This window comes from Cladophialophora bantiana (genome assembly GCF_000835475.1).
Source record: "Cladophialophora bantiana CBS 173.52 unplaced genomic scaffold supercont1.9, whole genome shotgun sequence".
Taxonomy (NCBI): Eukaryota; Fungi; Ascomycota; class Eurotiomycetes; order Chaetothyriales; family Herpotrichiellaceae; genus Cladophialophora; species Cladophialophora bantiana.
Genome location: NW_015971583.1, coordinates 338,570 through 364,620, shown reverse-complemented (window position 1 = coordinate 364,620; position 26,051 = coordinate 338,570). Strand labels below are relative to the sequence as shown.

Here is a 26,051-nt window from a genome sequence, read left to right as displayed (position 1 = left end):
GTTCGTCCGGCTGTCCTGGGTGCCCTGTTGGTTTAGCTAACGTACTTGTTTCGGTGAACAGTGTGACGAGGGACGTCCGAGATGCGGCAATTGCCAGAGGAGGGAGGAGGCATGCAGCCTTGAGAGCCTGGTCCTGGCCTCAAGAAGGAAGACACTGCCCTCGCAAGAGGCGCATATTCGCCCTGCTGTAGGGAACAGCCTCTGTTCGCATATCAACATGCTGCAGATGAAACTTCTCCACCATTTCAATACCGTTACAGCCGAAACCCTCATCTTTGACGCATCCATCTGGCGTAGCCAAGTGATCGCTTTGGCATTGCAGGTAAGTTTTCGTCTCCCAAGAAGAAAAAGCCGAATGGTCTTTTGAAAAGATTTCATCCAGCATGAGTTCCTTATGCACGCTGTGCTCCTTGTTGGCGCCAAACATTTGTGTTTTCTCAGTCCCGGTAATTCCATGTATCGATCAGCGTCTCTGCTGCATCTTTCAGAAACATTGCGTTCGTTCCGACACGCTCTGACACAGCCGATATCTGCCTTAAATGCTGACGCATTTATGGCAACTTCGACGCTCCTCGTCCACTATGCATGGGCAACGCATGACGATGCCGTCCGCGTGCAAGACGACGCCGAGGCAGTACCATCACCGGATTCAACTCTGAATCTCAGCATGGATCCGTTGTTTACTTTGTCCCAAGGGCTGCGAATGGTCTTTATGAACTCTTACCATTTCATCTGGAAGAACGAAAGCATATTTGCTGCCTCAGCTCGTCATCGCCCTCGCGAGTCCCTTGAACGGGCTACACTTGGACACTCTAGGGCTTCGCAGGACTTGGAAATCCTCATCTCCAAGGCATACTGTAAGCAACGCGCAACTTCGGGGAAACCCATCATTGTTTGTCCGAAGTCTGCGTGTCTAGACGCGGTGATGCGATTCTTTCTTGATCTGCGCACGGGTCATGAGAAGGCGTTCACAGGACTAGAACATCCAGATGAAGATCCTGAAGAGGATCTTGAATTGACCGGCTTCCTAGATGCGACCGCTCGATTGGTGCTTCTCTTGGGGCTCTTCCGACGGCAGTCGCTCGTCACTGACACGGATCTCTCGATAGAGGCTAACCTGGCTCACTGCCCAGGACGGACCGCTAGTGTACTCGAACGAGTTGCAACTCGCGACTTCCCGCCGCTTTCGGACCTCGCACGCTACATTTTTGCTTTTCCGACGCGATCGACCGACTGTTTCATCCGACTCGTCCAACAACACCATCCATATGCGCTTCTCGTTTTATTGTTTTTCTACCGTGCTGTCACCCTACTCCTTCCACAGCAACAGTGCTGGTGGAGCCGCAGGCGTGCTCAGGCTGTCCCATCGGCTATCGAAAGCGCCTTAAGAGCACGCGGCGACGTCGATTTGGACACCATCCTGCAAGAGGGCCACAGGGTGCTTGAGGGTGGGCCAGGAGGAATTTCGAGTGGCGAGAATACCCCTGCGGTCAACTCGCGGAGGCTTCTTGGAGTGGATGGCTGGGATGAAACTTGGGAGCGGACCCGATGTGTCTTGGAAAAGTTCGGTTGGAGAAAAGGACACTGGTATTCTGAAGAGTAGGCGATATCTTCGCGGAACATCTGAGTGGCGGGTCGTTTGACAATCCACCTCCGTACGAACATTGAGACTTTTTGGTACTGTGAATGTGGAGAGTCGAAAAGAGCAAGCCAGGTGGCCAAAACTCAGTGATATTTGAGCTTCAGGCCAACAGTCGTCATTTGACCGGGGTGTTGAAATCCGGGAGGTCGCCCTTTCACACGGGAGGCGATTAACGACGTAGTACCATCGGAAGGGGCTTTACCAAGTCCTAGTCCTTTTCTGAATTGCGATTTCCTAGAAATTCGGCGACATCGCCAGCCTATTTTGGTAGGTTCATGGATGCGCCGCCTAATTTGCAATTTAGACAACGAAGCTGAAGGGCTTCTACCGGGGTAACACTTGAACACCTGGAGCAATATCCAACTATGGGTTCATCCTGGAAATGCTGGAGCAGGTCAATTGCAAATGCTGGCACAGACATACAGGTCTCGCGCCACAGGTGTTTGATGCCAGGCCATTTGGATGGATCATCGAAACTCTCGTAATGGCGTCGAGCCTGATCTATGACCCGAATACGCAGACCGCGCATCTGTTCGGGAGTGTGGAGGTACACGGTATGAATAGACCTCAAGAAGGCCGAAGGATCCCAATATTTTAAGGCCGCTTCACAATACTTGTCGATCGCCCTTGCTGAGAGCATTTCGATATCGTACTTGATGGCGATGGCAAAGACTTGGGCGTGTCGTGTGAATTTCTCGTCTTTGAAATCTGTGTAGTCCGCTCGATAGAAGAACTCGACCATTCTTCTCACAACTTCAATGTCGTCTTCTGCGAGGTCGACGGTGGCGTTTTGAGACTCCTACTCATTCAGTTGGACCTTGGGACCAGTCTCATTTCACACAAAGACGCAGCAGGGGCACATACCTTCCACGGCCCGCTACATGCTGTGTTGAAAAATGGTGATTGAGTGCAGACCACGACTTTATGCACTTTAAAATTTTCACCGGCACAGGTGATCGTCAAGTCTGTGAAGGCGCCACTATGGTACACCCTGAAAATTTGAGCTAGGTAGATTTTGCGAGAGAAATTACGTACGATGAGAGCCATTGGGGGCATGTACCCTTGGCGGCGCGACTCATCTCCTCGGAGGGTGTTGAGGACACCACAGTGATGACAGTGAGATGGATGTGGGTTGTACCTCTGCTGATTGCCGATTGATTGAGTGACTAATTGAATCGTATACACCGTTAGACGGTCGATTCTCGCACAGCCTCAAGCAGACTCCAATTCAGGTCAATAATGCTCCCACTCTGTCATGCGTGTTCAGGTTGTCACTCAACTCGAGAGCGACCCTCGTGCTAATCTGCTAATCAGCCTTCAACGAGGGGATGTTGATTCCTCGCTCTACGGTCAGGGAATACTCTTTTCCTTGAGACTACGCCTAGCAAGGAGGGGAAAATCTCTAATCGCAGAGAGTTCTGTAGACTGTATCAGTAACAATGACTCGCGTTGGTGAAGGAGGTCGAGGTCGAAGTCGAAATCGATTGAGCGGAGTCAGGAGCGAGTTTGACAGACTCTATACTCCTCGGTGAGAGATGCCCAGTTCAAGAGGTAGAGGTCATTACGAGTTTGTAAAGTAATTTAACTCAAGTGACGGTCGTGACCAGTGACGGATCAAGACTCTTCAATCCTTGACCTCTCGGCCGCGAAAAGATGATTGAAGACTACTTCTGGCTCGGGTGAGGCTAACATACGTGTTAAATATGCCAAGGCGCTAGGAATTACGGCTACAAAAGCAGCCTCCCATGCCACGTAGATTTAACTGGTTCCAATACACATTTACGTCTCATTTCACGTACGGAACAGAACCGGATTCCTTGAGAACACGTACCCAGTAGCCTGTACCGAGTACCCTGTACAAGACGCGTAGTGAATTAGGCGCGTCGAGTCCCGCCCTGGCCGCCCAAAATTGACAGGGCTGTACTAGCCTTATTAGGCTAGCTGATTATGTCTTGGCACCAGCGGCGGTTTGTCACACATCAAGCGCCCATTTAAACCCTTGCAAGGGTAGATTTTCTCGATCAGTCAATCAACCTATTCCTAACCCCCGATATGGTCAACACCATATTGATGGACACATGTTCCAAATATCTGAGGCATGCCGATGGCCGGTGATGGGCCCATCTTGGCGCCTAGAAGACGGATAAAACTTGCACCGACCTCACTTACGACTCGCCCAGCCGTGGATTTGATAGTTGTTGAGAAATGCTTCGAGAAATCCACCCCAGCAGCAAATCCAAGACAACTCCATAAAGCTCAAGCTACCTCACCTCGTGCTATGAACCCTTTTAGCTCCATCTCTTGGCCGTACAGTGTCACTTTGAACGGCCGTGCTACAATCACATACTCGAAGTTCTTGACCATACCGGCACCTGCGAAGTACTTACGCATATCCTCTTCGGTGAACCCGTGCTTGTTGATGGTTCGCAGTGCTTTCTTCGCTTCCTCAGGTATGTCTGGGCGCAACTCAGGCCTCTCTTCTTCGAAAACCCTGTCCAATACCACGCAAACGCCTCCCGGTCGCAACGTTTTGGAGAGTTTACACAGAAGTCGTTCTGGATTAGCGACGTGGTGTAACCCCATACAGATGGCTACAACGTCAAAACCAGAGAGCTCTGGATCGGTGGGTTGTGGCTCTGCGAGCAGATCTAACTGGAGCGCATGGGCTTTGGTAAGAGAGAAGCCTTGTCCTTCCGCCCATTTATTGTACTCAGCAACCATGTTTTCGGAGAGGTCGAGCCCTAATGCTTCATCGACATAGGGAGCCAGGGCCTATACGCACAAGCCAGGTTGTGTGAGCGCTTTCTGTTCTGTCATCCTAATGCGGATGGAATACGTGCCTTGGAGACTGTACCAGAGCCACAAGCATAGTCCAGCAGCTTTATTGGCTTCTTGTCATTCTTCGATGTGTCGTCATCCCCCAGCCTACTGCTAATCCAGGATCTTCTCTCCTTCAATTCCTCAATGACAGCCTGTATGAGAAGAGCGAAGTTGTTCTGGTGGGTTGAAGCGACCTGACTAGAAAACCCGGGGCTTAGCCATTGTCCAATGAGTTCACCAAGATACAGTCATACTCGAAATGCTCGCGATTGCGCGCTGTGATATCATCCATTTTCTTTCCGTGTGTAAGATTTCAACTAAGTTTCAAGTTCAGGACGACTTGTAAGTGCTTCCTGCCTTCGTTGATTCACTTGATGTTTGGACAACGTCGACTAACATCAAAGCCGGGTTTTCGCGGATATATAATAAGGGGAAGCCTACCCAGACAGACAGAGACGAGACTGTCTGAGAGTCTTTGAAGATTTTTTTTAACGAGGCAGAAGTGACGATCCTCGTCTCTTTCAACGTCGCATTCACAAGGTGAAATGCCCCAGGTTCTCTGTTGCAAGGTTACAAAAGTCCCCGGGTGTAACCTCACTTGGGAATACGTGCCCATAATTCGGACTTCATTGTGAAGGATTACAGAAGCACGTGCTGGGAATATCAGAGGATATCAAGCATGTATTCTTCTTGTCGACATTGAGAGGCAGAACTGCTGATGGAGACTTTCGGAGCGGCGACTTTCGAAGTAGAGGCTTTCGAGACGGAGACATTTTGAAAAAGTCCGAACTGGTTACAAGTTTGGTGGGCAGACACGCTAGCGAAGAAGCTGGGCTGGTGGCTACGAGGCTAGCTAATGAATTTCCGCTAATAAGAACGGAGCGAGGTAACAGAGTCGTTGTTTTCTTGAACTCATCTAATGTATACCAGCACTACAAATGTCCGACTAATCCGGCCAACGATCCGAAGGCAGCTCTTGGATCGCCGTTGTATCTCTTTTCGGCAGTCTGCCAGTTAATCACGTCCCAGATCTTGGTGAGGTATTCCTTCTTGTTGTTGAAGTATTGTATATAGTACGCATGCTCCCACATGTCAACACCCAGCACAATCCCCTTTCCCCCTTTAGGCAAGTCCTGATCCTTGCTCGTGGTTAACTCCAGTCCTTTTGTCTGCGGATCCCGAACAAGCCATTGCCAGCCAGACCCTTGTATCGCCAAAGCAGAGGACTCAAAGGCCGCCTTGAAGGAGTCGAAGCTGCCCCACCGTTTGGTGATGGCATCGCCGAGGGTAGGAGCAACGGCAGAGAGGTTATTGTTCCCGCTTGAAGCAGGAGCAAGCGACTCCCAGAAGAGGGTATGGTTGATATGTCCACCAGCATTGAAGTTAATGGCGGATTGAAGCTCGAGTTGTTTCACCAGATTGTTGGAAGAGGCTGCTTCTGCTTGTGCGCCGAGCGCCGCATTCAGATTGGTGATGTAAGTTCTGTGGTGTCTGTTGTAATGAAGATCCATTATTTGCCCTGATATGGAGGGTTCCAGCGCCTGTAATGGAGAAAAGACCTGGTCAGCACACGGTCCCTGGTCCAAAATAGTCTTTAAGTGAGGGGCAAAGTGCGAATTCGAACTAGGTCTATCGAGCACCCACATCGAGGCTGTACGGAAGCTGAGGTAGCTCGTAAGTCACTGGCATCTTGTTCAGACGGGCGTATGATAGCTAGGTCCTATTCTAGTCAACGGCGGCACGGTTGGATGCTGTAAGGAGTTTTCGAAAATAGCAGACAGGATGACCCCAAAAGTGAGAGGAAGAATGCAGCGAACCCCCAGTACTTACGTCCCTTATAAACGCCAGATAGTACCAATATAGCCAATAACATCAAGGGCGCCAGGATCTTCATCCCAATGCAGCAAGCGCAAATTTGCTCAACATGCGGGTGGATCCGATCTGAGCACGTTTTGGCACCACGACGTGTCTGGGCAATTGAGGACCTTAAGTTTGTGATTCGCTCAGAAAAAAGGCCACAGGTTCACGGTGAGGTTCCGAACAGCTTCCACTCCGCGAATATGCCGGGCCAATGTTACGATCAAGATGTTCAGAAAACAATGTCCAACCTCTTCATATCTGTGGTCGCCTCTGTGTACTTCGTACGTAGGTCGGCTCCCTCACCTTCTATAGACAATCCACGAGTTCCATCCTCTCAATCTCTGACACGAAGCTGTGCAAGAGGCGACCACCGTCAAATACCTAGAAGCCATGTGCTCCCAGCCGAGCCCCCGGGATGCCCCTCCAGGTGACCTGGTCGCCATCCTGCACCGTATCCGCGATGACAACCAAAACCAAAAAGTTAACAACACGTGCTGGTGCCGCTTATTGCTCAGCAAAACGTGTCGAGGTGAGATCCTGGGAGAGCTAAGATGCGAGGGACCAAGTAATTCGAAAAAGTTCCTGGGCCAGAAGTTCAACGTCACGATCTGGTAAGGCAATCCGCCCTGTGCAGTATTCATGCGGCTTGTTCTGGAGTACTTGCCTCTACTTACTGTTAGTGGCTGATGTCTTGACTCATGCCAGGACGTATGCAAACGAGCACGCCCAATCCGTGCCTGCTCGAAGATCTCACAACCCTGTCTTTGTACGCTTTGCGGTAATTGTCGGAGCATCTCCCGTGGTTGTCTGCGCCAGTTCTCGTGATAGCCTCGACGGCCTTGGGTGCGGAGACTTTGACCTCACGGCCAACGATCGAGGCATTGTCGGCAGAGAAGTAGATGTTGCAAATGAGCAAGGCCAGGTCCTCGGAAGAGGTATAATCGGTTGGAATTAGAGGCCACAACGCCGCCACGGAACAGAGACGCCGCGAATATGTTCTCAATACTGGTGCCATGCACTTAAAGTACAAGTTTGTGATTGAATGAGGCAGGCTGCCTAGTATCCGCTGTCGTAATGAAGACATCGTGGCCCTGCATGACACGATTTAACATCTGGAAAAGAGACATGTTAACTGAACACATGAAAGGGATACGTGTTTCCCGGTGTTCGTTGTGAAGATAGAGAGTTCTAATTCTCTGAAAGTCCTCTCATATTCCACCACCAGCTGCTCTGTTTCCAGAGCTCACCGTCACCCCCGTCCACAAGCATCTTCCACTTCCTGAGAAACCAAGGCGCGGCTTTCCAGCTTCGCATGTCCCACGGCTGCCTGTCGGAACTTGTCGCCCAGCATAGCAGGGCCCTATTGGTGCAGATGTCGTTCTTGAAGTCGGCCAGGTTGAAAGTGTGTGGCATGAAGGTGACCATCATGATAGCCCTCGCCCGTATGAGTGGAAACGGAATGAGGTCGAGGAAGGGATGGTGGGGGTAGAGGATCTGGGCCAGCGTCGGCCGCAGATCGGCAGGGATCCATGAGTAGGATGCGCTTCCAGCAAGAATTGAGGGTCGTCCTGGGGGGCGGCAGGTCGGTAGAAGGGAGACATGTAGTCGACGGTGAGAATTTGGGCCAAGTCCAGATGTAATCTCAGTGCATTGTCGATAATGGCTGTCAACGTCGTGACAGGGGCGAACTGAATAGTCATAGTAATCCGACCTGCCAGTATATTCCACGTCCCCTCGGGGTCTTGAATATTTTCAGTGTTATTGCCACACACTTCCACGGGAAATAGATCTGTACTTTGGGAGACTTGTAACGGCATGTCCCAACCAATGGGTGTCAGCAATAAGCGGGAAAGAGATAGCGCAGGCGATGGCGACGTTAACAAGTTTAGCTCCAGCGTGTCTGATATAGAAACTGTGGCACTGGGAGGATTTGCCGTCGCTTGTCTGGATGCACGTCCGAGATTGTTGATATTGTTTGCTGGAATCGAACTTTTGGACGCCAGAGACGTCATACAGTCAAGAACACTATGCTCCATGATAGCAAATTCTGGTCGCTGCTGGCATCTTTGGTCCGAGGCATGAGCCAGTAAGCCGCATGAAGGCCTGCCCAGGAAGGGTTCATATGGTCTGAGCTCGCTGAGGCGAGGGGTGTCATTAACAAGTTTCTTGGCATCGCTCTGTCGAGCCTCTTTGATCCTCTGTCCTATAGATTTGTCATCAGCCTGTAGTCGCACAGGCAGATGGCGCAATAGTAGGATTGATAGGGCCTACGGTACGCTTTCTGTGCCACCCGGTTCTGTTCCCTGCGTGCTGCTGTGATGGTTCGTTTCCGACGACACCCGTCACTCTTAACGCATGCTCCTTTGGAATGTTGCATGATGAAATAACCCAAGGTCTGCGCGCTATGTGATTGTCGAACAACGACCTTTAAAGGATGAGAAGCAGGGAGCAAAAGCGGGGAATGGATCGGGGCCGCAAGTTCAACCGCAAGTTCGTACAACCGCAAGTTCGCTTAAATGCTTGGCAGAAACGAACGCAAGCCAAATTTGCTGGCGTATAGAAAACGCTAGGGAGGAAGAGGTGGAAGATGTGCCAGAGACCCCTCCGCCATCGACCTTGACTAGGCCAACACGCCTAGTGCCTCAGACGCCAGATCGGCCACGGCCGCGCCGCAGTCCTTCGCCTGAGGACCCTCCTGAACTGGCCTTGCCACCATCGATAGCGCCGCCTACGATCGGTAGTGGCGGAGGTAAACGAGTCCGCAAACGGACTACTAGGCTAGTTGAGGCTAGGCAACAAGGCTTCCTGCCTAACTCGCAGGACGACTGAGAGATCAACACCCAGGTTGGCTATACAAACAGGCGGCGACGAGGTCAGGCGGCGGCGAGGTCTAGGAGGAGGGATACGGAGGATGGCAAGCGGAAATTTCCACTAGCTAAATTAGGTGTAATTGGCTTCTACCAAGCACTAAGCGAACTTGCGGTTGTACGAACTTGCGCTTGAACTTGCGGCCCCGATCCATTCCCCAAAAGCGGGTGCGGCAGCCTCGCCTTAAAAAATCCTTGTTGAACTCCAAATGTCCCACTCGACCCACATACTTCCGCGTGGCTTACCAGCTTTTGTCCAATCACAGTCTTCCAATATGGGCTTTTAAACCAATCACGGTTTGTGGAGTCGATTAACCACTCCACCTCATTCGCGCTGTTGCTTGGGCACAACAGAACGATGCTACCAAAGTATATACACGATGTACAGGTATTTATTGTTCTTTCTAGTGACTAGGAGAGCTCCTTGCGAATATAAATTAGGGAGACGCAGGATCTCTTCTTCCCACTTCAGGATGACCTGGATTGCTGTTATATTTCCGCAGCAGCAATAAGGTCTTACTTCAACCACTTCCTCATTAAGATCCGTTCCCTCCAGATTGTGTAAATCACAACCATGGCCTCTTCTTCCCTCAAGGTCATTGCTGTGGTTGGTGCCACCGGCAATCAGGGCTCATCTAGGGCTCGAACATTTCGCTCCCTCCCAGGCAGGCATGTCCGCGCAGTCGCTCGCTATCTGTCGTCGCAAAAGGCTGGGGAACTGAGGGTGCTCGGAGCAGAGCTGGTTCGGGCCGATTTGTCTGATATTGCTTCGCAGGTCCTAGCTTTCGGCAATTCCCACGCAATATTCCTCAACACGGATTTCTGGGAAACCTATCGCTCCGTTGGCACCGGCTCCGGACTGACCCCATTAGCGTGCAGCCGCGCCGCATACGAGAAAGAGGTCTTCTACGGCAAGAATGCTGCTATTGCTGCGGCCTGCGTCCTATCGCTGGAGAGACTTGTCTACTCTTCCCTCGCGTCCATCAAGGCAGCTTCGAATGGAAAGCACAGCAGGTCGTACCATCCCGAGTCCATGGCGGCGATTGTGAGCTACATCGAGGCTGAAGAACCTGCGCTCGCCAAGAAGATGTCTATCGTCATCCCCGCCGGGTACAGCACCAACCCAATGTTCCGTCCAACTCTGGATCCGAAGAGTGGACAGTATATCGTTGTGACAGCACTAGATCGCGGTTGCAAGATGCCCATCTTGGATCCCTCAGAGGCGATGAGACCTTTTGTCCGCGCCTTGATTGAGGACGAAGAGCCCGGCACTAAGCTCCTTGCTTACAACGAAGACAGCTTCTTGTCGTTCGAGGAGATCGTGCAGGCCTGGACAGATATGACAGGGAAGAAGGTACAAATTGTCAGGATGAATCCCAAGGATTTACACGAGCAGTTGAATTTGCCCTGGGAGCTCCTCGACGCTATAAATTTTGTGAACGAACATGGTTACGATTATGTTCTGGCAAGGGAGGGAATCATTCAGCCGCGTCAGTTGAGCAACCCTCCGAAGACCAAGTCATACAAAGTCTGGTGGAAAAGGAAGCCCATGGAAGCGCTACTAGGCTGAACTTGGAAAGACTATCAACAATCGAACAGACTGATCAACACTAAGCTCATAGATGCAGTTTCCCCACTACTTTCCTTGGGGGAGATTCATCTTGTAGATTGGTGCTAGATTTTCCGACACCTCGTGTATAGACGGACAGCACCACTTTCCCACTGCGCCCACTCTGCCGCTTCAGCAAGCGGCCTCGTTCTTGATTCCCCTTTTTCGACCGCCGCTTTGTGGTCGTCATCGTATAAAGCCGGATCTCATACATTAGAGCCGGCATCTCCCAACCTCAGCAATCGAACTCGCTCAAAGGCTCAATCGGGCTCACCTGTATGGTATGGTGTCATGAGATAAGATCTAGAATTTCTCCTTTCCATTTGATCCCAACTACCTCCGGACAAGAAGATTTCAGGATCGTCTATTGTTTGCTGTCACTCTATCTCATCCGATAAGACCTGCCAAATTTCTTCCGAGCACGGGTGGTCATAACAGTTGTGAGGCCAAAATCCAAGTAAGATTCCCTTCGTTTCTGTGACCCCCCGAAGGCCGCGGCGATGCTTCTCCCATCTGAGTCTCTCGATTGCCTCGGCGAGCTCGCTAGCGCTATCTCTCGGGGCTCCCTCGTCTTTCACCACGACGAACGAACGGACTTGTTTCCGGTATTGCACAAAGAGGGTATGTATGAACAAGACATAAAACCACATGCTCTCCTGGCCCAGAGTGATCGCGCTGTTTTCAAGGATTTTGATTGAATTCAAAAGCCTTCGTTGCGACACATTCGCGTTTAAGTCCCAGTATCCAAGTTAAATCTCGGAAACCGAAGTTATGTGGCCGATGAGCAGCCATTGGCAGCGCAGAGCTAGTGCCATTGCGCAGCTCAGCGCATGATATCGGACGAGCTCGGAGCCTAAGCTTTTCGACGATAGCGCCTCTGTATGGTCCACGGCGACATTGTTCAGGAGTTTCGAGGTCTCCACACGGTAAAAATGCAACCACCTCTTTATTTCATGCTCCACATCGCGATTTTCAGCCGTCCATGCCGACTTTTTGGCAGCCCCGTCAATGAAACCAACATCTCTGAGTCTTTCCAAGATCGCAAACAGCTTGATGTTGAAGCGGAGTGAGCTATCGACTAGGAGCGTCTCCGGATAATTCTGTGCGGAAACGGTTGCATATCCGTTCGCTAGTCTCAAGGCAGCGGTAGAGAAACACTGTCGCCATGGACCAGGATCGTGATCGCCTTCCGGGGATCGAGTTCGTTGACCTAGTATAGCCGCTGTCCAGATGTCACTTCTGCCAGCAGATATATGAGCGTGCCCCCTCGATCTCGTCATGTCGCCGAAGAGGTGATGTAGTGCTCTCTGGTGCACATCTGCGGCTGCGATATCTTCAAGGTAGAACTCACAGGCTATCAAGAGCCAGATCAAAATCAGGGTAGGATATGTCCGGAGCTGGTCTATCGAAACACCGCGAAGGCTCGAAATTGCGACTAATTTGTGTTTGGCGGCGTAGGCGGTGTAGGGCTCGTTTCGTTCTTTGCGCCCACCAGCACAAATAGAGGCACGCAGAGCGATGAGAGCATGGAGCAAGGCTTTGTTGGACAACGACAGTCGAAGATCTGAAACCCAACCCTCCGCTATATCTCGGGCAATGTATTTGTCTGAAGTGGCCGAACCACCAACGAACAAGCTCCCGAACAAGCCGAAAGAGTGTGCGAGTTTAATCAAGTGCGAGTCTCGAGGAGATAAAGGCAGTGCTGCTACATCGAAAGGATTGTTGCTGTCGAGAAACTCTGCGTACCGGAACAAAGCCAACCTCAGAGAGATTGGCCGACTTGTGGTCCATTTTATCATAAGTACGTCTACCATACCATCGACAGAGACTCTCAGAAGCAGACGTTTCCACACTCTTGTCCGCACCTGTGACGGCAGAATCATTATCTCTCTTGTTCGTGCCTATGAGGGTAGGGTCATTCAGTCTCTTGTCGGTAGTAGTCGAGCACGAGCCTTGCTCCCATCTCGAGTGGAATTGGGTTCGAAGGAAGGTTCCTGCTCGAGCGTCTGGTATTGTTTGTCCAAGGCCCTGAGACCTTCGACGTATGTGCGAAACACGTGATGCATGGAAAAGGACTACTTGCGATTGATGCTCCGTCGGGCGCCACGACTTCCCGCCGCAATTGATAAATGTGACAGCGACCTTTGGCTGCCTCACGGATGCTGAATGGAAAAGTCGTGGTCGAGATGGAATGGGATGCCCCTTGCCCAGTCCAGGCTCAATGTCTCCCATCCCGAACGCGCATGTGACAGGGTCTTGTTCATTTTTTGTACCCGTAGAACTACTCAGTGAAGACACAATGTCATAGCGCTAACCCTCAAGGAGAACAAAGGCTGGAGGCTTCAGGGTTTTGCAGCTGAGTTCGACCTATACTCAGGGCCTTTTTCGAGGGTTAGACGTCTGATCCTCTGAGAGATTCGGCTCTCTAGGAATCGCCGTTAAGAGGGAATGGTATGATATCTCCCGGCCTTTGACAAATAACACCTTCCCCGGACAGCACCCGTCATTCTCCCCAACTGGGGCCGGATACCGTCAGGACAATCTGAGGATGTGAGAACAATGCACTGTCCAGCAGTGATAGGCAGGCTGTACAAGTCCCGAGTGGGCGTTAGCTTATTCATATCTCCATGGCTGAGAGTCACGCGATACTTCGAGGGTGAGGCTGTTTTGTGTGATTGTACTTGTAGAGGTGTTCACCTGTTGATCTAGACTGTACTGCCTAAGTCGTCCGTTCAGAGACATTTCCTCCAACAGATTCGGGATTCATCGGTGACCATGCGTGCCCGTAACTCGTCAGATCCAAGGGGTTGCAAGTCTGTCCGGCCTTTATGCTCAGCAAGCTCAAGGCCCGTTCCCTTCTTCCTGGTCAAAAAAAGATTATTTGGTCAAGTCGTAAAGAAAGGTCAGCACAGTTTGGAGACGCATAAACAGTGGCTGTCATACACACACCGTGGTGTCCAGCGGTTCGCGAATCCTCCGCAAGTTTGGCTAAGTCTTAGACAATATGGCCGAGGGGCGGATTGACCTGGTCGGTGGGTTTCCACTAATCGTGTCTGTATAATGATTGCCGTTATTGGAACAAGGGTTTAAAGTTTTCTTGATCTAATGCGATCGAACAAAATGTTCATTCAACCGCAACCATTGCAGAGAAGTCGGCTATGAACGCTTTACGCTCTGCTGCGACAACTGCACCAGAATCCTTCCATGCACCAACGGAGGTAAGCCTGACATGCACAGAGACTAATGCAGATACGTACGTCCAGGCCTACCATCAAGAAGTTCCGAGAGCGCAGAATGGAGGAAGCGCCCTGCGTCTCGCGAAGAGAGCCTGACTTCTATCGGGCATCAAAGAAGCCCACATGAACCAGGGTGGCAAGCTTTGACTGAGGTATGCAGCGTTAGGAATGAGCTGTCGATCGGGCTGTCCGAAGCGTCACCACGCTCATGTAGGCGTGGGGGCTCCGACACTTTCTGCGGGAGCCAGGTGGCGTCCTACATTCTTGATTCTTTGCAAAATGTTATGGATGTGTCTGATCGGAGCCAGACAGCAGATGCTTGATCCTGGAAACAGTACAAGATTCGTTACAATTAGTGAGCCGCGAAGAGATATTGGGACTTGGCATAGGTAAAGAAGCAGAAATATTCTGATGCTCACATTCTCTCAGCCTACATGCACCTGCCACCCAGGCCAGAGTGTACATTCATAAGGCTCCAAAGGCATTATCTTCCTCATCTTCCTTTTATCCCTGTAAAGTGGTCAATTCCTGTTCGCCTAGGCTGCCTAGCATCCCTTCGTGAGAAGAAACTGTTGATATCGCAAATCTCTTTTGGCGGGGAGAGTTTCCTGATTTACGCAGAGAACTGTGTTTGACCGAGCATGGTTCTGCTAGGAATGCGACTCATTGATTGGATTCTGTCCATCAAAGGGACGGCCAGAAAGTCCAGCTATCTTAAATAATGATAAACCGGGGCGAAGCTGGGCACAAAGAACAAGCGAAGATCCCTGACTTCAAGCCCCCTTTTCGAGTAGTTACCGCTTGTCTCGTACTTCATAGTGCGCCATATAGTACTATCAGTGTTAGGCAAGTCCCTCAGAACCATCAGTGCGCTCGTTTTCCATCTTATCCCTGACAGACCATCAGTTCTCACCTCTGAATTTCTCACCAAGTGGCAACCAAAGCAACTTTACAGTCCCGATGATAAGCGTGACAGGCACAATCACATTTTGCAAATCACCGGGATGATCTCTCAACCACCATCCGATAAAGACCCAGCCTCCAGCGGTGATTACGAGCTACCATGTGGCAACCATAGCCGCGGAGATGCGGACTTGGGTATGCAGGCCCCAGATTGTTTCCCTCGAGAAATGCGTCTGCAGATTGAATCGCCGGCTACATCTTGGCAGTTTGAACAAAGTGTCGGCATTAATGATATATTCTTGTGGAAAGAGGGTGTGGAAACGGTCTTGCCATTCGTGTCTCCTTAGCGGTGGACGATAAGGCTTGGGTATGGCTTTGGGTTATATCTGTAGGTGGTCTCGTCAGAGGGGGGCATCTCGTGACCAACCGTTCCAAGGCAGTTGACGTGATATTTTTCGAACTTGCTGGCACGGCAGAAAGCAAATTGGCGAGGGCCAAGGTGGTAGCGAAGGCGACCCCGGAGCGAAGTGTACGTAGGTTTGAATTTCTTGGAGAAATCTTCGTCGCTCATTCCAGGCTTCGTTTCGATCGCTTCTACTCGAATTCCCTTCCTACGAGGAACACAGAGCAGAACCCATGATTCGTGGCTCAGTGGATCACGCCCTTGTTGTTGGATATCGCTAGCGGATCCATCGAGTAATGGGTGCCGGTGATAGCCTCGAACTGGAGGTATAGGTCGAAGGAGGATCTTGGAAGCTGCTGGAACATTTGGCGCTTGGATCGATGGCTGTGGTCTATTCAGAGATTCGTGGCTTCGACCTCTCGATCTTGTTTTAGTTGTAGACAGACGAAGGGAGGTTGCTAGTCGCCTGGATATGTCGATAGACTGCTCACTTCTACAGCTGCATCTCCAATTCACCCTAACTTTTCTCCGAGCAAGTGGTTTTTTCGGCGGCGTCTATGCTCCCTAGAGCCATTGTTCCCCGCTATAACTTTCCAATGCATTCTGAAAGCGGTCGTAGTAGGACAGTTTTATGCGGCGGGAAAACGAATACGAACTGGTTAATGAGAACGGAATGTCAGTGCCAACCTCTGATCTCCATTCTTCCTGGGCCTTCTGGTAGCTAGATTGAGGGTATGTTTTAGGGTTTTCCTGCAACAAGTTTTTCAACATTTTACCCATGACGGCTGTGAGTAAGAGTAAAGGTAAAGAATGAAGACGACGTGCACAATAAGGCTGTCGAGTACCATACACAGCAGTCTAGCGACCTCGAATCCGACGATTGCAGCTGCAGCCAATCCCAGGCTGGGAACAATGTGGCACTGCATGTCAGGCTCAGACTAAGCGGATTCGATTCAGAGAAGGGACTGCTTCCATATCGCCATTGGGTAGAAGACGTATGCCCTTAGCGACATGTTTGAGAATGTGTCCTGAGCGTATTGACCGCGTTGGGTGATCCTAGGATACAAGTAGGGTCGAGGTCGGCCTCGGCCAAATCGGGACGTTTCAGACGTCATAGTATTACTCGGTGGTCGCACTAACAATAATCCGTCAACACCTCGACATCCCATTCCGTTCCCCGTTTATTCAAGGAAATTACATGACCAACCTGCGCGGTCTCATCATCAAATTTTCGCAGATCGTCTAGCGTCCTAGACACCCCGGCTTTCCCTGGACAGCATCGAAACTGTGGGCACTGATGCCTTTGGACTACAGGTAGTCCCAGACGCGGCTCTAAGGGCCTACGAAGTCCATCCTCTCCCTTAAAGCCCGACTGCCACCGCAAAGATGTCTACCAGAGTCAGCGCAAATGGGACTGTGGGTATGCCACGCATCCAGGACGTCCTTCGCACCCCCGAAGACCTCGAAAAGATCACAGGCCTGAAAGCAGAAATCAATCGCAAAAAGGGCGACGTGGACGCCAGATTACGAGAAGGATTGCAGGAACACCTGGACACTACACAGAATGGCATGTCAACTCTATCCGAAGGCCAGAAACTTGTTGGACAAATTAAAGAGGAAATGAAGACCATCTATGATCTCTGCGAGCAAGCCCAGGCTATTCGCAAGAACTTCCCTCAGCTGGACTATCTCGCCAAAGTCCATCGTAATTTCGAAGCAACCCGGGCAATGCGGGCAGCTCTGGATAGCTTCGAAAGAGATTGTTCCTATGTCCAAAGGCTGCTGGAAGACGACGAGAACGATCTGTACAAACAGCCAAATCTCCTTGAAGCTTACTTGCGCCTCACCCGACTGCGCGACTTTCGAGATGAAGCATTGGACCAGATTCGACGAGCGAGAGACTCAAGTTTGGAGCAGACATTGCTCGACTGGTTTCAACAGCTGGACAACATCGTTGAGCTTTTTGATGAGCATATTGGTTTCGTTTGCATGAACCTCATCGACCTGGTTCAACGGTCTGATGATACTAGCATCATTGTAAGACTAGCCATCGTGCTTGCGTCAGAGGAGAAGAACGATGATCGAGTTCGCGCGCTCCAAGATGCCCAGAAGGATCATCAAGACCTTGTGAGCAAATTCACATCTTTCAACATCGGACCAAAAGCGACCCGCGGATACAAAGAAAAATTCCTGCAAGCCATCGAAAATGTTGCAGAAGGCAAATTTCAACAGACGCGGCAAGAGTTTCAAGAGGATCCTTCCAAACTTAAAAGCCAGACTAGGTGGTTCTTTGAAGACATTAACGCTGTCAAGCAAGGGATGCAGAATCTCTTCCCCAAAAAGTGGAAAATTCTCAACACCTATGTGGATATCTACCACAAGCAGATGCACGGCTTTCTCATATCTTTTGTGGACGCCGAAGACCTCCGACCGCCGCAGATGCTGGGTATCGTCCACTTCATTGAGGATTATTACAAGAGAATGAAGAAGCTGGGCGTCTCAGAGGCTCAGCTGAAACCCCACGTTCTCGATTCTCGTGAAGGCGACCTTATCCGTGACTACAGAAACATCATCACTAAGGCCCTCAACTCTTGGATTGACAGAATGTATGTGGCCGACAGGAAGAACTTCCTGTCTAAAACCCCCGATGCCATCGAACAAGACCCAGACGGACATTTCAGAACCAAAACACTTGGCGACATGTGGCGTATGCTGCATGAACAAGCCGTTGCAGCAGGCGACTCCGAACGTGAAGACGTCGTTGAAGGTGTTATGAGCGCCATGTTCGGTGCACTGAAATCACGACAGCAGCAGTGGGAGAAACTGGTGGACGAAGAGTTGGAGCGATACAAGAATCCGACGCCAGAACAACTCGAAACTTTGCAGCAGCTCCAAGACTGGCTTCTCGCTATCGCGAATGATCAGATTGCCTGCGTGGATGACGCTGCTGGAGATGTGCTAGATGATCCCACAGCCCAAAAGGGGTACCTGACGCGATTCAGAGAGGATTTCATCAAACTACCCACTCCCCCCTCCGCGAAATTTATGTCTACCAATGGAACTACAGAACTGGATGCCCTCCGAGATGGTTACGTAGACTTGGCCACTCACTGTATCAATCGGTTTGTTCAACTTATATTCAGAGTCGACTTCCGGACGATCTTGACAGAGCTATTCGTACCGGGGAAGTGGTATGAACAGTCCGCAATGCAGAGGATCACTACCACGTACGACGACTACATTGGAGACTACAGTTCCGTACTGCATCCGTCCTTGATCGATATTCTGATTGAAGAGCTATCAGACGCCCTCCTGGTGAGCTATCTAACATCAATCCGCACCAATCGCGGCGTAAAATTCAGACGGGGAGAACCTTTTGCGGCAAGATTCAGAGACGATGTACTTGCCGCTTTTGCCTTCTTTGAAAAATACCCTGAAAGCTTCAACGAAACAATCAAACCCAAGTGGAAAGCCGTGAATTATACCGTACAGCTGCTGGAAACCGACAAGAACGACGTTGTTAGAGTGTATGAGCAGTTCAAGCGCGAGTTCTGGGACCTTCAATTGAGTTGGGTAGAAGGGGTCTTGAAGACTCGCGACGATTGGGATCGTGGAATGATCACGGCAGTCAAACGAGCAGCGGCAAGCACATACGCAGAACGTGGTATGGATACAGTCATGGGCAAGGTTAAGTAATCCAAACATGTTGAAGTCATCCCAGCCTTTGCCTTTGGCTCCCTACACGAGTGATTCCGCCACTCGAAGCCTCAGCCGATGACGCGCCCTGACTTGGCCCTCCGAAAATGCCAATATCTCGGCTCGATAGATACGCTTTTCATCAGTTGCTCGTGCGGAAAACCCGAAGGAATATTGAAACCTGTTCGTCATCCCACACCGCCGAGTTGACGGATCTAAAACATGGACGCAATGCGGATGAGAGGCAAGGAAAGCCGAGGGAGATTTCACAAACGACACGATGTCGACGATTTTGACGATTCGGACGCAAAGATCAACAACACCAACAAAGACGCGAGATTGGCTCTACTTGTGGCAGCGCCGTCACTTTGAAGGGGCTGTTATTGAGTTAAGGTAACGGAAGTCGAGATGTTCATCTTTGATATGGAAGCTGATACCACGTGTATCAAACGTCGAAATCTAACTCGCTCCGTGCCCAACACCGCCCAGCTGTGTGGCTCATGCTTTTCTCTGAGCTTCTTGCAATATATTTTCCGTCCATGACCACCAGCGCCAACCCAGGTGGTCGGCATTTTGGAAGAACAGCCTTAGCTGGCTCGGCGGAGGTCTCGGCGTCTTGTGATTCCTCCTTGGCCCGCTCCTTGCCAGTCTCTGCATGATATGCCTTTTTAGATCTCGATACGTCCTGTCACTCATACTTCCTTGCTATCATGTCGAGAGCTGCTTGGATATGAGATGATTGTGCACATGGGTGTCTACCGCGGATGTAATTCGCTCGATGGAGACGTCCAAAACGACTCCTCTTGCGGTGCAGGTCACTGACGCATCCCAATCAGGCCCAAGAGCCCGAATATCTTACATTCATAAAGCAAGCATGTCATGGATCCTGGATCCTGGATCTGATATGATTATCCTGGTGCCACCATCAGCTAGCGACTTTGAAACGGTGGATAGCTCCAGCTTGAACCACAATCATGGTATTCCATGCCCTCAAAGAGTCATGGACACTGCTCACTCCCACAGAGAAGAGAAATGTCACCATTTACATTGCCGGTATAATATTGTACAAGTTTGGACTCGAAGCTTTCAACGGCTCAATCGTCGCCCTAGCCACCAACAAGTACGACTATGAAGCCTGGCTCACCGACAGCACCCCTAAGACCTTTGAGCGTGTTGGTTTGTTGACCGGGCTCAATCAAGCCTTCCAGCGCGTTGGTTCCATCTTGATTGCTCCTCTCATCAAACGTTGGCTTACCAAGCTCGTCCTTTCCTGCGCGATATTGGTGTTCAGCGTCATGACTGCCATTCTTCTCATCGTGGACGCTGGTACCGGAGGGCGCTTCAAGCCTGATAATTGGTCAGATAACCACGACGAAGACGACTTTGGGTACTACGGTAGCTACAATGCCAACGGTATCATCCCTATCTACTGCGTCAGTGGCATCGCCCATGGAATGGTTGAGTTGATCTGTCGTGTCATTCCTCGAGACATTGTTGGAGGCAATGTCCAGAATCTTCGACGCATGGACGCGCTCGTTCATATCTTCTATGAAATCTCCGGGACCGCCGGCGCCTTCTGCACAGCCTTGGCTTTGATCCCTTCCTTTGGCAACAACTACTCTTTCCTCATCACGCCTATCTTCTTCGCTGTAGCTTCCATTGTATGGTTCTTCATTTCTAATCTCAACTACCGGAAACCGTTGAAGGAAGGCGGCAACTACCTCCTGGCGGTCGGCATGGGCTTCTGGCTTTCTTTGAATCTATCTGGACTGGTTTCAAGATCATTTTCAGTTCTCCCAAATTCATCTGGCTTTTGCCAGGCTACTCCTTTGCCTTATATGGTCACCGATATCTCGAAAATGGTATTGCGCCCGCTGTGGCCCGACGGTATTTAGGGAACTCTGCTTGGTCGCAAATCATGGGTAAGTTTGTAGATCAGCCCCTTTCCTCTTTTCCCCTAGGAGCTTCCTCTTCCAGAGTCCACAGGCGTCTGTTACCCTGTTCTGCCAAACATTATTGTCCTTCTCTTATACTAACATTGAAAAGTCGGAGGTAGTAATTTTGGCGAGCTTCTTGGTGCCGGATTTGTCTTTCTCTTCACCAATCTCGTTCAAACTCCAATGCCATGGCTCCGACTCGACGCCCTGATGCTTCTCATCGTCTGGTATCTCCCTTACTGGTATCCCAAGAAGGGTGATGTGAACGAAGCCTGGCGTGTTGCTGGTACCTTCGTTCCCATCTCTTTCGGTTGGGCTGCCAGTGATGTTTCTCTTGCTGCTTACATCCAGGCCTCGCTTGCCCGCTTGGAGGCCGAAAACAAGGAAGTCTCAGCCTTGGGCGCTGTCATGGCCTTTCTCTATTCCACCTAGATTGTCATTTACGCCATCTGCTCTCCTCTTCTAGGTCGCTACATTGACCGTGTCTACGCGGAGAAAGGTGGTCCCGACGGCGGGAACATTCATCGAGCTATCAGGAATGTGGGCGGCGTGCAATTCACCGTGCTCATGGCCGTTGTGCTCGCCTCGACATTCATACCCAAGGGAGCCCTGTCTTTCAATCCCAAGATACTCAATGATGAGGTTCTTGATCATGACATTGATCATGATGCTGACGATGGATTTGTGGACGAAAAGAAGCGCAAGGCCAGCATTGTAGACAAAAAAAAATGGAGGAGCAGGCAGAGGGAAGACGTCAGAGTGTCACAAGAGTGTCTGCTGACATCAACGACACCTCGCCGGATATGAAGAACACGAGGGAGGAAGATGGAGGATTGATGAAGTCCTAGTGGTCTCCGATTTGGTTGCTTGTGGGGTGAGTGAAGGTGGTACACAATTGGCAACGGCTGATGCACAGGCACCAGATCTTGATACTCTCCTGATCATGTGCATCGTTGTTAGTTCAAGTAGCCGTTCATATATGATGGGTTATCTTTACTCATTGCGACTGTGCGAACACACAGGAGGTTTTGATGTTGACTGAAATACAATACGGTCTCTACAGAAGATATCAGCGGCAATTAATCTTGTTGCATATCCGGAGCGCAACATGGATCTCAGAAAACAAAATCATTCTACTTACTCATGGGAGTCACAGCGTGTTATATACGAGCGACAAGCTGCTGTGAGTCCAGTCTGGTGACGTCCGTATATTCTTCAGAATCTCCAAACCCCTATTCGGTTGATGCAATTGTGCAAGTCGATCGGGCACGGGACTATCTCATGCATTTGCATTTCCTTCCCTCCGTTAATTACCCTGTCATGATGCTCATATCTCTGGCTTTCCAGACTGTTTCTTCCAACCTGATACAGGCTCTCCGGGCCCAACCAGCCACTTTTCCCCATGCACTAGACACAGTTTACAAAGCAGAAAAGAAACGAAAACCGCGCGCTAAAGAGCCCGTATAGTTCCAGCCATAGTGCCCAAAGCGTTAATCACTGCATATATGTACTTGTTATGTACCCAGTACAGAGCATTTTAGGTTGTCGCAGAATGAGTAAGGCTGTGCCAAGACCCAGCGTTGCCAAGATTTCATACCTAATTTGGACTAGTTCACAGCACAACCCCAATTTTTGCTGCGGTTTTGGCTATTGAAGATTTGGGTCTTCCTTGAAATACCAGCAGTCAACTTGTCGTCTCTTCATAAACTCTTCATACCGCAAGTCAAGATGTCGAACCGCCCTACTGTCGGCATTATTGGCGGAGATGGCTCCAGCACTGGGGAGACCCATCCCTTACCAGCCGTCTTCAGCTCTCCAATCCGTCCTGATATTGTCCAGTATGATCCCGATACATCGCCTCCCCCCATTCCAAACGACGGTGAGCTAACAGTTAGACCAGGACCGTCCACACCGGAATGGCCAAGAACAAGAGACAACCATACGCCGTGAGCGAGAAAGCAGGCGAACAGACATCAGCCGAATCATGGGGCACAGGTGCGTTTGGGAACCTAATACCGTTGAATAAAAGAGATGTGCAACAGAATCTGACAAAGGACGGAAAATCCAGGTCGTGCTGTCGCACGTATCCCCCGTGTCTCTGGCGGCGGTACACACAGAGCAGGTCAAGCCGCGTTCGGCAACCAATGTCGATCCGGCCGCATGTTCGCACCAACCAAGGTCTGGAGAAAGTGGCATCAGAAGATCAACTTGGGCCAGAAGTATGAAAATGACACAAGTGGCTGCTTCTTGGGACAAATATATCTAACAGGGTTTTCTCTACAGGCGTTTCGCTACAGCGTCTGCCATTGCTGCCAGCTCTGTCCCGGCTCTTCTCCTCGCTCGAGGCCACCGCATCTCGACCGTCCCTGAAGTGCCCCTCGTCATCTCAAGCAAGATCTTTGAAGGCGCAGCCCTGGTCAAGACATCAGCTGCAGCTGCTCTCCTGAAGGCCGTGGGCGCTGGCCCGGATATCGTCAAGGTCCAGAAGTCCCGCAAACTGCGCGCCGGCAAGGGCAAGATGCGAAATCGTAGACACCGCATGCGCCGCGGTCCGCTCGTGGTGTACAACCCGGAGGTCGACGGCAAGGAGCTCGTGCGTGCATTCCGCAACATCCCCGGCGTCGAGACCTCGTCCGTCTTCGCGCTGAACCTCCTCCAACTCGCGCCCGGTGGCCACCTGGGCCGCTTCATCATCTGGACCTCCTCGGCCTTTGGGGCGTTGGACACCATCTACGGCTCGACGACCGAACCGTCGGCCCTGAAGAAGGACTTCCTGCTGCCCTCCAACGTCGTCTCCAACGCCGACATCACCCGCCTCATCAACAGCTCCGAGATCCAATCCGTGCTCCGCGAGCCTAAGGGCTACGCCACCACCAAGCGCACCGGCGTGCAGAAGAAGAACCCGCTGCGCAACAGACAGGTGCTGCTCCGCCTGAACCCGTACGCCGCGCAGTACTCCAAGGACAAGCTCGGGCAAAAGGGCGTAGAGCACGGCAAGCCGGAGCGTGTCAACGAGAAATTCCAAGAGGTGTTGCACGAGAACTAGGCCTGTCTTTATTTACGAGGGCAATGTGGTTTTTGAAATTGGGAACGAAGGAAGGTACGCTGGGGTTTGTTGTTCTTAGAACCACGCTGGACGAATGTGCGAAAGAGCTGGGCTGTGGTACCAAGGTGCCATCTATTATTCATGGTCGAGGCTGTTAATCCAGCGAGGCTCTGGGTCTATGGTCATGCATGTCCCCTCGATGGTGTTTCCCTTGTTCAAGCAGCAAACATGACGGTGAGAGAATTAAAGAAACAAGAAATCTTCCAACTACGATTTTCGTCTCTGTACTAGTCTGTTTATTGACTCGACCTCTGGCTTCTAGACGAGCAAAGGACTGGGTAAATTGGTGGACGTGCGACAGTCCGTCGTGACAACGTAGGCCTGGACGTATACATTGCAGCATTGGCTTCGTCATGGACATACCATTCAAGCCTTTCCGGAGACTCCCTATTCTCGCCTTCTCTAAGGTACTCCGTACGTTCCACCGAAATGCCGCATTCCATATCTCATCGTCTGCACTTCTAATGCCCTCTTCTAACATCAACCAGCTAGTTCCGTGTGGATGTCACATTGAGATCTGCGGCGGGTCAATGGACCAGAATCATTGAAATACGTCGCAGTGAATTCATAGCTTTTCAAATTCTACTGTGGCATCACTCTCACGACGAAGCCAAGCACTTCTGTGCCGCCTATTACCGCAACCGAGGGGCCACACGGGCGAGAGTGAGGCATTCGGCTGGGACAACAAGGGAGGGATTTTTGGGATCATGGTTTTCTTTGCACGATAATAGCTTGCAATTCTCGAATTGGCTGGGAATTTATTTCTATTTGGGCATCCACAGACTTCGTTGTTCTAGCGGTCGTCAGCCGCAGCGACAGGAAAGCAGGATTAGGGGTCGTTGAATCGGCTAAGGGGGGCCACCAGTGCCAACTTTTCCACGCGTGAAGGTCGACACTGCAAGAACAGAAGGAGGGGGCGATCCTGAGAACCCGGTTCGACGAGGATCCCCATCTCGCCCCATCCGATTGCAACATCACGGTTTCAATTCCAGTCTAGGTATTTGTCCAGTAGCCTAGAGGGCCCAAGTTTTGGGGTGGTTCAGGCATTTCATACTTGCTATTTGCCATGCATTCGGGAGCGCTTTGTAAATCAAGAATGGAGGCCCTTGGGACGTTTCGGCTGATCCATGAGGTTTCCAGCTGGGAAAAGGTTTCCGTGGCCCAATAGTACGAAGAGCTTGTGTAAAGCCCGAAGGAGGCGAGCCCCATACGAGGTAGAGGCGGGTTAGCCCGTCCATATCTCCGCAGATCAAGGCAGACAGATCACAACTTTCCTGCTTTCTATGCAGAATTCGGGTCAAGTCTGGTGGAGGGCGGACCTATAGAGAGCAACCATTTGGTACCCTAAGCTCTGGGAATGAGGCGTGGCCGATGTGGTCCCCTTGAGTAGGTAGATAGAATAGCGGACGAAGATATCGAAAGGACAAAAATCCCTGTTCCATATGCCCGTTGTAGATCACTGCAAGGGTCCCGACCTAGTGAGCACCAAGGCAAAGATGCTGAGAGATGCCACGTTGTGTAGCCGGAACCCACCGAATCATAATCATGACCAGAGATGTGGCATAGCTGGCGAGGTATATCTTGCGTGGAATTAATAAACTGCAGACTCGCGGCATCAAAGAGCTTTGTGCCAGACTGGGCTTCTGAACTATGCTGGAGTGAAATCGCAGGAAGGGAAAAAACGGAATTGACAGAGGGCAAAGGGAGGGGACGAAAATGACCGTTGGAGATTACAGGGAGACGGTGCGTCCAGTGGATCTGGCATGCTGGGCATGCTGGGTAGCAAAGTTTCTCCGCAAACCTTGCGCTGCCGAACAACATGATCTTCCAGACTCCCACTGATAGGCACGGGCCACAGATTCGAGGATATCTGGGTGATGCCCACTCACTAACACACTTAGCTTTGGAGTATCGGGGGAGGAACCATTGCGACTCAGTCTCCCATTGGCGTCCAAGTGCGCCAAAAGGACTC

The 26,051-nt window shown here is 50.9% G+C and overlaps 12 protein-coding genes across 12 annotated transcripts; 7 read left to right on the top strand and 5 right to left on the bottom strand.

Moving 5' to 3' along the window:
- Window positions 1-217: 217 nt before the first annotated feature.
- Window positions 218-1,603, top strand: Z519_06425 (uncharacterized protein; the record flags this gene model as incomplete). Its single annotated transcript, XM_016764165.1, has 2 exons — window positions 218-322; window positions 383-1,603. 2 exons carry the CDS (start codon window positions 218-220, stop codon window positions 1,601-1,603), a joined length of 1,326 nt encoding a protein of 441 aa, XP_016619247.1.
- A 363-nt stretch (window positions 1,604-1,966) lies between these two features.
- On the bottom strand, window positions 1,967-2,689 carry Z519_06424 (uncharacterized protein; the record flags this gene model as incomplete). The annotated part of the gene is made up of 3 exons (XM_016764164.1): window positions 1,967-1,989; window positions 2,066-2,441; window positions 2,507-2,689. The coding sequence occupies 3 exons, from the start codon at window positions 2,687-2,689 to the stop codon at window positions 1,967-1,969; spliced, it is 582 nt and encodes a 193-aa protein (XP_016619246.1).
- A 1,209-nt stretch (window positions 2,690-3,898) lies between these two features.
- Z519_06423 (uncharacterized protein) lies at window positions 3,899-4,363 on the bottom strand (the record flags this gene model as incomplete). Its single annotated transcript, XM_016764163.1, has 1 exon — window positions 3,899-4,363. The coding sequence occupies one exon, from the start codon at window positions 4,361-4,363 to the stop codon at window positions 3,899-3,901; it is 465 nt and encodes a 154-aa protein (XP_016619245.1).
- A 1,031-nt stretch (window positions 4,364-5,394) lies between these two features.
- On the bottom strand, window positions 5,395-5,973 carry Z519_06422 (uncharacterized protein; the record flags this gene model as incomplete). Its single annotated transcript, XM_016764162.1, has 1 exon — window positions 5,395-5,973. The coding sequence occupies one exon, from the start codon at window positions 5,971-5,973 to the stop codon at window positions 5,395-5,397; it is 579 nt and encodes a 192-aa protein (XP_016619244.1).
- Window positions 5,974-6,522: 549 nt separating this feature from the next.
- Z519_06421 (uncharacterized protein) lies at window positions 6,523-7,277 on the top strand (the record flags this gene model as incomplete). The annotated part of the gene is made up of 3 exons (XM_016764161.1): window positions 6,523-6,607; window positions 6,684-6,933; window positions 7,028-7,277. 3 exons carry the CDS (start codon window positions 6,523-6,525, stop codon window positions 7,275-7,277), a joined length of 585 nt encoding a protein of 194 aa, XP_016619243.1.
- A 469-nt stretch (window positions 7,278-7,746) lies between these two features.
- Window positions 7,747-8,699, bottom strand: Z519_06420 (uncharacterized protein; the record flags this gene model as incomplete). Its single annotated transcript, XM_016764160.1, has 2 exons — window positions 7,747-8,525; window positions 8,594-8,699. 2 exons carry the CDS (start codon window positions 8,697-8,699, stop codon window positions 7,747-7,749), a joined length of 885 nt encoding a protein of 294 aa, XP_016619242.1.
- Window positions 8,700-9,763: 1,064 nt separating this feature from the next.
- Z519_06419 (uncharacterized protein) lies at window positions 9,764-10,759 on the top strand (the record flags this gene model as incomplete). The annotated part of the gene is made up of 1 exon (XM_016764159.1): window positions 9,764-10,759. One exon carries the CDS (start codon window positions 9,764-9,766, stop codon window positions 10,757-10,759), a length of 996 nt encoding a protein of 331 aa, XP_016619241.1.
- A 788-nt stretch (window positions 10,760-11,547) lies between these two features.
- Z519_06418 (uncharacterized protein) lies at window positions 11,548-12,681 on the bottom strand (the record flags this gene model as incomplete). Its single annotated transcript, XM_016764158.1, has 1 exon — window positions 11,548-12,681. The coding sequence occupies one exon, from the start codon at window positions 12,679-12,681 to the stop codon at window positions 11,548-11,550; it is 1,134 nt and encodes a 377-aa protein (XP_016619240.1).
- Window positions 12,682-16,726: 4,045 nt separating this feature from the next.
- Z519_06417 (uncharacterized protein) lies at window positions 16,727-19,036 on the top strand (the record flags this gene model as incomplete). Its single annotated transcript, XM_016764157.1, has 1 exon — window positions 16,727-19,036. One exon carries the CDS (start codon window positions 16,727-16,729, stop codon window positions 19,034-19,036), a length of 2,310 nt encoding a protein of 769 aa, XP_016619239.1.
- A 974-nt stretch (window positions 19,037-20,010) lies between these two features.
- Z519_06416 (uncharacterized protein) lies at window positions 20,011-20,931 on the top strand (the record flags this gene model as incomplete). Its single annotated transcript, XM_016764156.1, has 1 exon — window positions 20,011-20,931. The coding sequence occupies one exon, from the start codon at window positions 20,011-20,013 to the stop codon at window positions 20,929-20,931; it is 921 nt and encodes a 306-aa protein (XP_016619238.1).
- A 23-nt stretch (window positions 20,932-20,954) lies between these two features.
- Z519_06415 (uncharacterized protein) lies at window positions 20,955-21,780 on the top strand (the record flags this gene model as incomplete). The annotated part of the gene is made up of 3 exons (XM_016764155.1): window positions 20,955-20,958; window positions 21,083-21,378; window positions 21,406-21,780. The coding sequence occupies 3 exons, from the start codon at window positions 20,955-20,957 to the stop codon at window positions 21,778-21,780; spliced, it is 675 nt and encodes a 224-aa protein (XP_016619237.1).
- A 921-nt stretch (window positions 21,781-22,701) lies between these two features.
- On the top strand, window positions 22,702-24,019 carry Z519_06414 (uncharacterized protein; the record flags this gene model as incomplete). Its single annotated transcript, XM_016764154.1, has 4 exons — window positions 22,702-22,811; window positions 22,874-22,968; window positions 23,042-23,192; window positions 23,257-24,019. The coding sequence occupies 4 exons, from the start codon at window positions 22,702-22,704 to the stop codon at window positions 24,017-24,019; spliced, it is 1,119 nt and encodes a 372-aa protein (XP_016619236.1).
- Between the last annotated feature and the right edge of the window lie 2,032 nt (window positions 24,020-26,051).